At 45.1% G+C, this 13,080-nt stretch overlaps 1 protein-coding gene across 4 annotated transcripts in view; it reads right to left on the bottom strand.

Moving 5' to 3' along the window:
- LOC122920239 (c-Maf inducing protein) overlaps window positions 1-13,080 on the bottom strand; it is a 162,309-nt gene that overhangs the window by 86,877 nt on the left and 62,352 nt on the right. For all 4 annotated transcript variants that reach the window (XM_044269580.1, XM_044269581.1, XM_044269582.1 and 1 more), the window contains exon 2: window positions 5,990-6,115. In XM_044269580.1, coding sequence (XP_044125515.1) covers window positions 5,990-6,115 — 126 coding nt within the window. The remainder of the gene's footprint in view (window positions 1-5,989; window positions 6,116-13,080) is intronic.

Genomic DNA, 13,080 nt, shown 5'->3' with positions numbered 1-13,080 from the left:
GACCTCAATAACAAGCAATCTGTGGCCAGCAGATTGCCTGTTTTAATAGGAGCGCCAGTGGAGTCATGTGACGTGGCCAGCGTCATATGACTCCCGAGTTCCAATACAGGCGAGCGCCAAGTAATCAGCTCGGCGCTCAGCCCCAGAGTGGTTACCACGGGGACGGGCGACGCGCGTCTCGGCCGTCCCCGCCTCCTGGAACCATGCACAGAGCGCATCGTGACAGCAGGTCATTTTCCCTCTGCAGGTCCAGCAGAATGGAAAGGAGGGGTATTCCCATCTTAGACACTGACAGCATATCATTAGGACTCCCACCAATCTCATATTCAAGGCCTATCCTGAGATTAGGCCATCAATATCAAAATCTCTAACAACCCCTTCAAAGCTCAGAGCATCCACGAATAGCCTACAATTCTCAGAAAACACTCTCTGAGCTAAACCTAATGAAAGGTCTCACCATTACCCAAGGTTTTTGGAGTCATCTTTCAGTTGTCAGACCCCCTCCTGAAGCAAGAAAGCTCTAAACATAGTGGACTTTAGAACCTGTAACTTCATATTCCATTCACAGGTGCTCCTTTCTGTCCCTTTAAGGAGCCCCCCTCCACCAGTACAACTACCCAACCAGACAATCACATTGAAAGCTGATGCGGTGTCTACAGTCCATAATGTTGTAGGTAGGTGTCATAGGAGACATAGATTATCTCAGCTATGACACCCTGACAATAGCCGTGGAGGCCACTTCTCCATTATATGCTGAGCACGGCTCACCTCCCAGCCATTAATAGTGCACAAGGCCAGTCCTTCCATTACAGGGAGCGCATGATAAATGAACGCTGGGAGGCGCGTGTACAAATGGCCCTTTATGTGTAAACTAAACAACATAGAAGGCAATTAGGAGGCAGTAATGCTCCCAGAAAGATTTATCACCTGGGCGGCCAAAGAGTTCTGTAATTTTTAACTAGCTCAGAGAAGCGTTGCTCATTAGGTGTTAATTGTGCTGAATGAGGCAGAAATGTCCTCGTCTTCCGCTTCACCCCAGTTGTTGCAGTGGAAAAAGTCCACAACTTTGAAAAAATAATAATAAATATCTGGAGTGTCTGTCACCGAGGCGTTAATGCGGGACCCCTATAAATACTCGCTTCATGCCGAATTTGCTTGCATCAAAGCACAATGGCTTCCATCCAAAAGCAGTCAATGAGGGGAATCTTAGTGTAACAAAGTAACATAGAAAAAAACTCACGGATCAGTGACCCGCTTTATGTTTTTTAGTATCTTTTTACTCATAGGGCCCACATTAAAGGGGTTGGGTCTTCCCAGACCTTGATGGCATATCGCTAGGTTGTCAGATAGATGCGGGTCTCAGAGGTGGGACCTGCACCTATCTCCAGAACATGGTTCCTGAAATGAAGGGAGTCCAGCCGAGCATGCACAGCTTCTCCATTCAACGCTATGGGACTGAGAAAAGCTCGGCTATTCTTGGTACTTCCATGGCACTGAATGGACAGTACCTGCGCAGGGGGGTTGCACTCTTAACTTTCGGGGTCCCACACTGGAGATGGAAGCAGATACCAGAGGTGGGACCCACACCTGTCTCCAGAACATGGTTCCTGAAATGAAGGGAGTCCAGCTGAGCATGCACAGCTTCTCCATTCAACGCTATGGGACTGAGAAAAGATCGGCTATTTTTGGTACTTCCATGGCACTGAATGGACAGTACCTGCGCAGGGGGGTTGCACTCTTAAATTTCGGGGTTCCACACTGGAGATGGGAGCAGATACCAGAGGTGGGACCCACACCTGTCTATGACATAACCTAGCAATAAGTCATCAATGTCTGAGATGAGACACCCCCTTTTAATATAGAAGGGACAACCATTTTGTCTGCTTAGTCAAAAATATTAAGACTCTTACTTCACCATAAGGTCTCGTTTACACAGCTTCTGAAAATACAGGGTTTTTTTTGTTTTGTTTTTTTACTATTTGTTCTGTTTTGCCGTTGTCCATTTTTTATCCTTGTTTTGTTTGTTTTTGTTGTGAAATATGGATGTAAAAACAAACAAAAAACACACAACAAAACAAACATAACGTATGGAGATCGGCAATACTGAAGTGTGAACGAGCCTCAAGGATAAGTCCAGACAGGACGGAATCCCTACAGATCTGTGTAGATAAAAACCTTTCTAGGAATGGATATATGGATGGAAACCCCTGATGCACCTTCATGTTACGCATGAGGCCCAATTCAGACGGCCGTTCCGATTTACATCCATAAAAAATGGATCTATGTCGATCTATATGGATGTCCATATGGTGTCCGTGGATGTCCGGTTTTTTTGTGCACCCATATACTTGAATCAATTAGTCTCAGATGAGATACGGATAAGAATCGCATTTTTTCTGCATCCAAAATGCGACACCACCTCAATGTAGGGCAGCATCCTCAGGAGTCCAGTGGGTGGTCTTAGACCTCATGCACACAACCGTATTTTTGCTCCCATCCAAAGCGGATTGGATGCCGGCCCATTCATTTCTATGGAGCTGCAAAAAATTCACATGTCCATTCTGTCGGCCTGCAAAAGAGATAGAACAAGTCCTATTCTTGTCGGTTTTGCTGACAAGGATATTGCAGCTCTATAGTTGTGGAAAGAAATGGTGGCATGCACACGGCCAGGATCTGTGTTTTGTGGATCCGTGGTTTGCGTGAGACCTTAATCTGTAACAGCTATCTGTGTGTCAGAGGAGGCTGTCAATCGTGGAGTGAGACCGCCCCCTGGACTCCTAAGCCCAGAATAAGCAGAAGTTCAGATCAATCAATTACAAGTTTTACCGAATCTTCCCCCACAAAACTCCATATCAATCTGCTCAGCATCTCCTGCTTGCAGAATTGACTACATTTTCAACATGACCGGTTCCCTGGTCTGTATGCGCTCCGTTCCACGAGCAGTTGGAAAATATGCCCTTCTCAATCAGGCCTTATAATGTTTTATGACCTTGTTCCCCTTCTTACCATATGATGATGCAATTTCAAAATTTAGAATGCACGTATGAAGTTTGTTTTGTTTTTTCTTTAGATTTCAGTCTTTTTTACCTTTTCTTTGTTTATAGGGTTTTTGTTTTTTTTCCGCCTCACAACACAAACAGCAGTTGAATTCATCAGACAAAAGGGAAAGTGGATAAACACAGAGACAAGTACAAGCCGGGCCTGTCCACCTGAAGCACACGACTGCATCTCCCATGACCCGTAGCCAAGCTGCTGAACAAGCTACTGTGTATCCTGTGCTTTCCGAGGGCTTCTCCCCTGTTTATCTTTCCATCTGGTTACCTGCTGATTATTAAGAGGAGGGGACGGGGGTAAAAAGGCACCACGTGCTGCGTGTGCAAAACATTTACTCAGGGAAAATGAGCTCTGCAATAATACCTTCTGGACTGGGAATCGGATTTAAAGGGAACCTGTCACCAGGATTTTGTGTATAGAGCTGAGGACAGGGGTTGCTAGATGGCCGCTAGCACATGCCGCAATACCCAGTCCCCATAGCTCTGTGTGCTTTTATTGTGTAAAAAAAACGATTTGATACATATGCAAATTAACCTGAGATGTAGTCCTGTCCCTGACTCATCTCACGCACAGGACTCATCTCAGGTTAATTTGCATATGTATCAAATCGTTTTTTTTACACAATAAAAGCACACAGAGCTATGGGGACTGGGTATTGTGGATGTGCTAGCGGCCATCTAGCAACCCATGTCCTCCGCTCTATACACAAAATCCCGGTGACAGGTTCCCTTTAACTCCTTACTATCCAGAGAAACCTGCACGGTGAATATCCGTACAGGACCTTGAAAATGAGGCCGTAAATCACAGATGGAAAAGTCCATGCAGGGGCTTATGTTGCTGCAGAAAATCTGCCACATCGAAGTCCGTGTGCAGATTGGGCTGCGGATTACAACCTGTGCGTTCATTTAAAATCAGCACCGCATGCCAATTTCTTACATGGGGGGGTCATTTACAAAGGGCAGTGCGCTAGTCCTAGGCGTTAAAAAAAAGTCGCAAGACCCTTTAACATTTGTACAAAAATATTTTGCCGCACGGGTGTTTTTACGCCGTCTCCGCCACTTGGGAGTGGCGGAGACTCCTGAAAATAGGCGTAAAAGAGAAGTAATAGCTACTCCAGTTAGGGGCTTGAGTAGTTTTCACTTCAGGAGCATGGACTGCCGGAGGCGCGCCTAATTTATGACAAGGCGCATATCTCGTCATAAATTAGGCCAATCCTCCAGCAGTGCAGGGGGAATCAAAAAGCTGATCTTTGTAAATGACGCCCAAAGTGTAGATTTGTTTCAGTCACACCCACTTTGCTGATACAGCGTATATCTTATGTGGACGTACCCAAGGATCTGGGTTTTTGTTTTTTGCAGTATTTTGGGAACTTTAAAAATACTGACTGAATGCTAAATTTGTGTAGGCATGAGAAATCATGTAAGCATGGGAAATTATCTGTGTCAATCTGCACCGATAGTCTGCCCCGGCAGAGGAACTACCGTACTTACCGTATACTCCTGGATTATATTCCTGGATACTGAGGGGTCCCCATTTACTATGAAGGGATCTGATGGCTTTCCAGCATAAATACTCGGGTTTCAGCCAGAATTATAGTCCAGCCAAAACCAGAATTGGCTAATAATCGAATTGCAAGTTGAGTTTTAACAAGATTGTAATAAATATCCAAATCATTTCAGAATCTCTGCACTCACAGAGATGCCTATACACATTAGAGTAACTGGACAAGAGTAACGTTGTTTGTGGGAAATCAAAGCAAACCTTTTTTTAATCTTAAATAACCCCTTTAACATAAGCAGACATATTCTAGGTGAATATTTGTGAAATTTTAAACTCTGGAACTCTTGAAGCATGGATATAAGGTATTTAATGCATCAAGGATATCACCTCAACGTTGCCTTGTCCCCAAAGATACTCTAATGTTTTGTATCAAGTCACCTGAACACCATTTTGCTTCTTTTAATCTAAAAAGGTTCAAAATTGTAAACAGATAAAATTTCTTAACATATCTTTATAGAGGATGAAGCTTAGGTTTGTCTGATACAGAGCTCTAATCCCCTTCCATAGGCCGAGTTAAAGGGGGCGTCCAGGTTCAGAGCAGAACCCGGACACACATTTAGCCTATATCAGTGGAGCATTTCCAGCTCTGATGCTCCCCCTTAGCCCTGCGCTGCAATGTGCAGGACAAGAGCTTTTTCTTCACTACTTCTCATGGGCATGATAGGTAGAGGCTTCCGCCTAGCAGTGAGCGCGGTGATGTCACCGGTACAAATTGCCTGTCTTTGGCGCTGGCCTTGGCTGTTTTACAGGCTAGGGCAGCACTAAAGGCCGCCCATTTGTGCTAGTGATGTCACCAGTATCACTGCTAGGAGAAAGCCTCCACCTAGCAAACTGAAAAAGGAGCCAGGTACGTCACCGGCAGTGAACAAGCAGACCTTGCCCAGCGCTGTGCAGTGCAGGGTTAAGGGGGGAGCATCGGAGCAAGAAATGCTCCAATAATACAGGCTAAATGTGTGAAGGGCCAGCTCTGAACCCGGACACCCCCTTTAAGGAGTAAGTGGTGCTCAAGAGCTTACTGCATATGAATCATGTGCAGTAAGCTCCCCCTAGTGGCAGCTGCAGTCGCACCAAATGTTAACATTTACCTGTCTATGCAGGGAATTCGAAGCTCTGCATTAGATAGAACGGAGCCCTGACAACTACCAAGATATATAAGGCCACATGCACACGCCAGTCTTCTGCAATGATGTCTTATCCCGTCTGACCCATGATTAGCTGCAGTGAAGCAAGACGTCATGGCAAAAGGCAGGACTGTACAGGGACCAGCATGAGCCCAGAATACTGAACCTAAAAGGTGGATATGATATTGGATTTAATGATAGTGAAGATTTAATGTCGTATCACAAAGGTAAATCAGAATCGAGGTCTACCATACCTGGAGTAGGACAGTCCCCCCTGGAAACGAAAGTTGTAAACAGTATTTTGGAGCATTCTCCCAGGACAGCAGCTGGACATCCTCAATGGCGCTGTATGGCATGCTATTTTCCATGTACCCTGTAGGCTGAAAACAGAAAAGCATAAGTCACTATCCAGCTATAGGAATCCTAAATATCATATGTCCTTAATAATTAAACACAGGCAAAGCCTTTAAAAAAATAATTAAGACAATCATTCTTTTGTCTTTACCTTCTACCACAAGACTTTTTGGTGACATTATATTTTTAATTTTCCATATCAGTATCTACATAAAAAAAAAAAAATAATAATCCTGCAGGTTTCGCACTGGCCACTAAGCATCACAGTTAGGATAACAATGACACATATCACCTATATCTATAGATAACACAGCATCCACCATTCCTACTTATCTACTCCCTCCTGACTTCTGCACGGGTCGTAGAGCATACCTAGAAAACTCTACCATAGAAGTCAATGATGTCCCCTCCTGTCCATTGTGTCTATGGCCTATCGTGGCTGCTGTCAAGCATCTCTCTAAATGCTGTTACCAATAGCTCAGGCAAGAAAGCATAATCATGTTCAGAAATTAGAATAAAAAATATATACAATCAGAAAATAGAAACAGATTACAAAAAAAAGCATGTGTGTCTCTTTCTGGTTTTAACTGAAAAAAAAAATTGGGTGAAACATTCTCTTTGGATGCTATAAAAAAATAATAATAATACTCCTAGTCTGCTGCCACCACTAGAGGGAGCTTACTGCATGTGGCTTATACATTAATAATAGGGCAGTATGCAGCTAGCTCTTAAAGCTCCCCCCTAGCGGTAGCTGCAGGCAGTCCGAATTTTATCATTTGTATATGCAGTGGATTAAGAGCTCGGACCTCTTTAGGTTAGTTCTTCGTATCCAGCTTAGCCAGAAATGGCCGGAGCTCTGCCAGACCCCATTGACTAAAATGGGACCTGGGTGGGGATTCAGCCTGTAAACTTTGCCTACCATGTGTCACTTATAATTCAGGTGTTTTTCTATATGGCAGAGAGCCCTATGGACCCCCTTAAGGCTCCGGGCCCCCCGGGGTGACTACCATCTCCACATTCCTGCCTGTACCATATCATAGTACATGTGGGAATGATAATCGTTATATCCAGCCTGATACAGCGCTACGGCCATTTGCAGCAGTCGGCCTTGGTTCAGGATTTGAACTCGTTGCGTTCGCTGCAGACACGAAAGTTGCCGTGGTAACTGCACTCAGAAACGTGACTCACAGGAGTGGCTTCACTTCAAGCTTGTGTGCACTTGAGCTATGCAAGGATCTTCAAAGGCAGCTGTACCGTGTGTAGAGTGGATGGCAGCGCGCAGCAGCCGGTCTCAAGCTCGCCTGTACTGTACTTAGGTTACAAGACGGTAACCTAATCCGCGCTTACGCAAGCGCTGCCGTCCACCACAATCCGGGGCTTGGCGTAGACTCTGGAACTCGCAGGAGTCAAGCAGAGGACATATGGCTGTTTATGATGATTTACTAAGCACATGTTTGTGTGAAAGGGGCCCTGTGTAATACATATTCCCCTTGGCACCGTTGCCTGGTGACATCAAAACAACTCTCCGGTGACAAGCGAGGGCCTCTCTTTCCGGCCTTACAAATCTCACACGTAGTCGTGCACATCTATGCCGAAAAATGTGTCAGAAAATTCAGGTTGGAAAGAGGCCAACGTTTCTTCTGTGAATCTGGCCCAAAATGCAAAAAATGTACAAAAATAAAATAAAATATATTATATATAAAATATTTAGAGTGTCACAGGAAAGCCGTCCTTAAAAATGACGTTCCTTTATATGGATCAGGGAAAACAGGGCGGCTACTTACTAAGGGGTGGAAAAGACAGCCATATGGGTTGTCACCCAGATGTCACCAGTTGTCACCCAGAAAAACTCCTATCATTCTTAAAGTGATTTTCTGGGATTTTTATATTGATGGTCTATCCTCAGGATACAGTAAGTCATCATTATCTGATAGACTCCCAGTACCCCCTCTGATCGCCTGTATGAAGAGGCCGCGGCACTCCCTGAGCGCTTACGCTCCTTCCTAGGCCACGTGACGTCATGTTCATTGGTCACACGGCCTAAGCACAGCTCAGTCCCATTCAAGCTGAATGGTAGCTGAGCTGCGATACCAAGCCCTGCCATTATCCAATGGATGGCGCTGTGCTCGGTAGGCTGCGAGGAGGCCGCGGTGCTAACCAGAGCTCTGTAAGTCAATCCCCTGCTGATCTCATATTGATGACCTATCCTTGCCCCCCCCCCCCCCCCCATCATGCCCCCTTTTTGGAAACTGGTAAGGGCAGTGTAAAGACATCACTGGGCAAAAGTTTTTGCGTAAATGGGGTCGTGGCAATGATAAATGAGTTAAATGGAGACCTGAACACACAGCTGCCAGACCTTTTTGGCTCTGCTTATCTCTGCGCCATACCGTGAATGGCAAAGGACTATCATGCAGTCTCCCTAGGAATTGCAAAATCTAGTGGGATCTACCATATCTATAGCTAGCTTTAGTCTTTCCTCTTTCCATATGGGCACACGGACATCATAGAAGGGGCTCCTTACCTGCGGCGAGGGAGGGTAGAGAGCTGCTAAAAAGCCACATCTCTCCAGACATGGTCTGTAAAATGTATATTCACAGGAAAGGCTGCATGTAATACTACATTTGCCCTGTAGAGGAGCTGTAGGGGAAAGCCAGCTAAATATTTCCCAGCAGAAGATACACCCTCATGGTTGTCCTTGAAGCTCTACAATAGGATTGCATACATAGGGCTCATGCACAGTGTTTTGTGGTCCGTTTTTTACGGATCCGTTGTTCCGTTTTGTGTTTCCGTTTCCTTTCCGTTTTTCCGTATGCCACATACAGTATACAGTAATTACACAGAAAAAATTGGGCTGGGCATAACATTTTCAATAGATGGTTCAGCAAAAACGGAACGGATACGGAAGACATACGGATGCATTTCCATATGTGTTCCGTTTTTTTTGCAGACCCATTGACTTGAATGGAGCCAAGCACCGTGATTTGCAGACAAGAATAGGACATGTTCTATCTTTTCATGGTACGGAAATACTGAAACGGAATGCACACGGAGAGACTTCCGCTTTTTTTTCTAAACCATTGAAATGAATGGTCCAGTATATGTACCGCATACTGAACTCAAAAAACGGCCAGTATACTGAACGCAAAATACTGTCGTGTGCATGAGCCCATACAGTGTATTTAAGGCTACTTTCACACTTGCATTGTTGTTTTGCGGTATTGAGATCCGGCAGAGGATTTCAATACCGGAAAAAAAATTATGTTTGTTTAGTCCTCGTGCATTCTGAATGGAAAGAGATCTGTTCAGGATGCATCAGGACGTCTTCCGTTCAGGCATCATTCCGTTTTGTGACTGGGCATAAAACCGCTGCAAGCTGCGCTTTTGTGTCCGGTGATAAAAATTGATCCGGCACTCAAAACAATGTAAGTCAATGGTGATGGATCCGTATTTAATGACGGATCCCTTTTTTTCCCCGTTATGATTTCACGCAACCGCATCCTAACGGACTGGGTGCATCCGATCCGGTTTCCAGTCTCAATAAAGGAATTAACAACGCGTGTGAAATAAGCCTATGGCTCCATTCACACGTCCGCAAATGGGTCCGCATCCGTTCCGCAATATCGGGAAAGGGTGCGGACCCATTCAATCTCAATGGGGCAGGAATGGATGTGAAGAGCACACTATGTGCTCTCCGCATCCGCATTTCCGGAGAGCGGCCCCGAACTTCCAGTCTTCGGCCCCGAACATCCGGGCCGCGGCTCCGCAAAAAAATAGAACATGTCCTATTCTTGTCCGCAATTTCAGACAAGAATAGGCACTATGGACGTGTGAATAGACCCTTAGACTGCCATCATCCCGTCCCCCCAAGATACTAGTGTTTTGATAAAGGTCTTAAAGGGGATGTACGAGATCAGAAAAATGCCTTAGGCTAGGTCAACAATAAGTCGCGCGACAAAAAGGGTACAATCACATTGCAACACTTTTATGATAGTCAATAGTGTCTGGCTGTGACTGCGACGCGACAGTCGCACAGAAATACAACTTGGATGGATTTTTTTGCGACTGTCGTGTCACAGTGCAACACTTGACCATCATTATAAAAAATGGCGCACAACTTTTCTACGACACGTCACCATGTAGCGATAGCCTTATCCTTCCAGTAAAGGCGCCACTCTAGGTCACGGGATGTATCTATTATTCCAGTTGAGCCTGAAAGGGAATCATCTGCAATACCAGACTCAGCCAGTGAACAAGAGTGGCGCAGTTTCTGACAGAGTAAAAATAAAACGCATACAACCCACATGACTATAGAATTTCGTTACTCAATTTGCCATATTTAACTACCCTGACACATTAGTAGCTGGGAGACAGGAAGGGCCGGCATAATCACATTCCCTTTAATTCCTAGCGTCATTTTTTTTTTCCCTTCATCATCTCGTTATTAAGTAAATTGTCAGAGAAGCTAATTTCATTAATACAAGATGACGCCGTTGACTTAGGCAGTGAAAAGAATGCACACTCTTCATCTTGTCACTCGGAAAGCAGATTATTTGGAATGAATCACTGCTGACTGAACAGGGCCGAGGAGTCAGGGCTCAGCCATGCTGCATCCTGCTTACGAGGCTGACACCCACATAAACCAATATGCCTGCATCATCGTGGTGTGGGCACGGCAGGAGGTTTTCATGTGTGGCACAGGAAATCTGCGCTGACAGGTGATGCAGACATATGATGTGCATTACTCACGATACATTGTGGTTAACACCGGGCACATAGGGACTGTAACAGGATGGCCATAGAAAAGTGAGGCCTCACGCGGTCAGCCTCTGTACACTACGAAAACAATGGACAGAGCCAACATTCCTGGTAATTCTTGGTTTAGTCTTGTCTAGAGATAAGCAAATTGCCCGAAATTCATTTCAGGTTTCATTGTAGCTGAATCGGTCAACTGATTAGATTCGGTCCAAACCGATTCTATCTGAATCAGAAGTGCACAGACTGGCCTGAAAATTTGAGGGCTCACACAGTCAGTTTTGTACACAAGGCATATGATGGACAGAGCCAAAATTTCTAGAAATTCTTGGTTTAGTCTTGTCTAGAGATGAGCAAATTGCTCGAAATCCGATTCCGGTTGGATTTTGGCTGAATCGGTCAAACAATGTGATTTGGTCCAAATCAATTCTACCTCAATCGGAAATACACCGATTAGCCTGAAAATGTATGACACAATTTTTCTCTCTCTCTCTCTCTCTCTCCCTCTCAAAATTCACCCCCAAAATTTATTTTTCAGGTTGAATAGCAACCAATCAGATTCCACCTTTCAGAGCTCCTTTCGGAAATGAAAGGTGGAATTTGATTGGTTGCTATGGGCAACTAAGCCTGTTTTCCTTTACACCACTTTTGATAAATCTCCCCCATTGTGTTTCACCCGTAAAACAAAATGTGCGGCCAATGACTGCATCGAAGTACCGTATCAGAACCATTTGCGAGTTTTCCGATCTCATCCGCCATAAACAAATCACATAGTTGCCAACCGTCCCGAATTTACAGGGAAAGTTTCAGATTTTCAGAGACAGTCCTGGTAAACTTGGGCTGTCCTGTGCCAAAAATGGGAGGGACTAAGGAATTGGGGCATTCCCAGGGGGCGGAGTTTTGGACGCCCCGATTTCACCGACCTAAACGTTGGTAAGTATGCAATTAGTCAGGTGTCATCTGGGCCCCAGACCACATACAACTTGAAGCCACCATCTGTGTTGACATTAGGGTACGACCAGTCGGCGCGGTTGCGATGCGGCCACACTGCGGTCGAGTACTACGTGGCCATACGAACTGCAGTGGGCTCTAAATAAAACTAATTAGGACCACACTGTTAATGGCCACCAGACCATTTACTATACAGACCGACAAAACCATATGGTCCTAGTCAATTTGATTATAGCCCGCTTCAATTCGCGCAACCGCGCCATGTGGTCATAGCCTAAGCAGACACACCTGATGCCGCTTATCCTCACCGAAATGCAACTTTTTTCCCCCACCCTCAATGACGGGTATCGGGGTGAAGTCCACCAGGCACCACAGATCATTGCCACAAAAATATTATGTCTACATCTTTTAGGGGTAGCGTTTCCCATTGCAATGATTGATTAAGGAGTCCTTCAGCAGGGGTTAACAGTTTGATCTGCTGACAACTATCACTCTCTACCTCCCAAGTACACCTGCATGCTCGGCTCAGCCATGTGTGCACAAAAGGGACAGGAAGTAAGATGCTGCCAGACACTTCTGGTGGTTTATCGCCTATGAGAAGGATCTGGCAGGTGAAATCCAACAGCCCGATCCTTCTTTCGCCTTCTGACATCGGGGGACCAAATCTATACACCTTTGATGGTTGGCCAATCCCACCGAAATCCCCTAGTTCGTCCTCCATTCTTCTGCTATGGATGGCCCGCGGACAGATCCCTTTACTTCTCTGTGAACTTATTAGTCACCAGGTAGAACAGTCAACACCTGCTGACATCACTGAAGGTAAGCCAGCAAGAAGGTCCTCAGGGCTCAGGGTCAGGAGGTGAAGAAGCGGCAGGACACAAGTTCATATTTCCAAATCAAATAACTTTGCTTGTTGTTAGATTTCTCCTGATTTTCTTTAAAAAATTCCACCACATGTAAAGCTGAGGTCCAGACACGAGTCTCAAAGAACATTAATGATTTGACTAAAAGACTTCACATCCCGTATGAAAATGCAATGGCCTCCTAACTTCGCCAATAAGCAAATGAGACTTTATACGCGTTCCACAGGTACATGGCACCACTGGCCGTGCTGGAAGCTACCGCATCATTATATTAACAAATTCATATCTATTCATACCCAGAATTATGACGGATAACTACACAACTAACCTCTAATAGTTTCAACATGGCATATAAATCTGAACTGTTATAAGTGTCAGTCTTCACAGCAGTTCCGGCATTCTATTCCTGAATCAGGCTGACCAGA

Source organism: Bufo gargarizans, chromosome 10, assembly GCF_014858855.1.
Source record: "Bufo gargarizans isolate SCDJY-AF-19 chromosome 10, ASM1485885v1, whole genome shotgun sequence".
Classification (NCBI taxonomy): Eukaryota; Metazoa; Chordata; class Amphibia; order Anura; family Bufonidae; genus Bufo; species Bufo gargarizans.
Note: the sequence above shows the minus strand (reverse complement) of the source record. Positions and strands in the feature narration are given on the sequence as shown.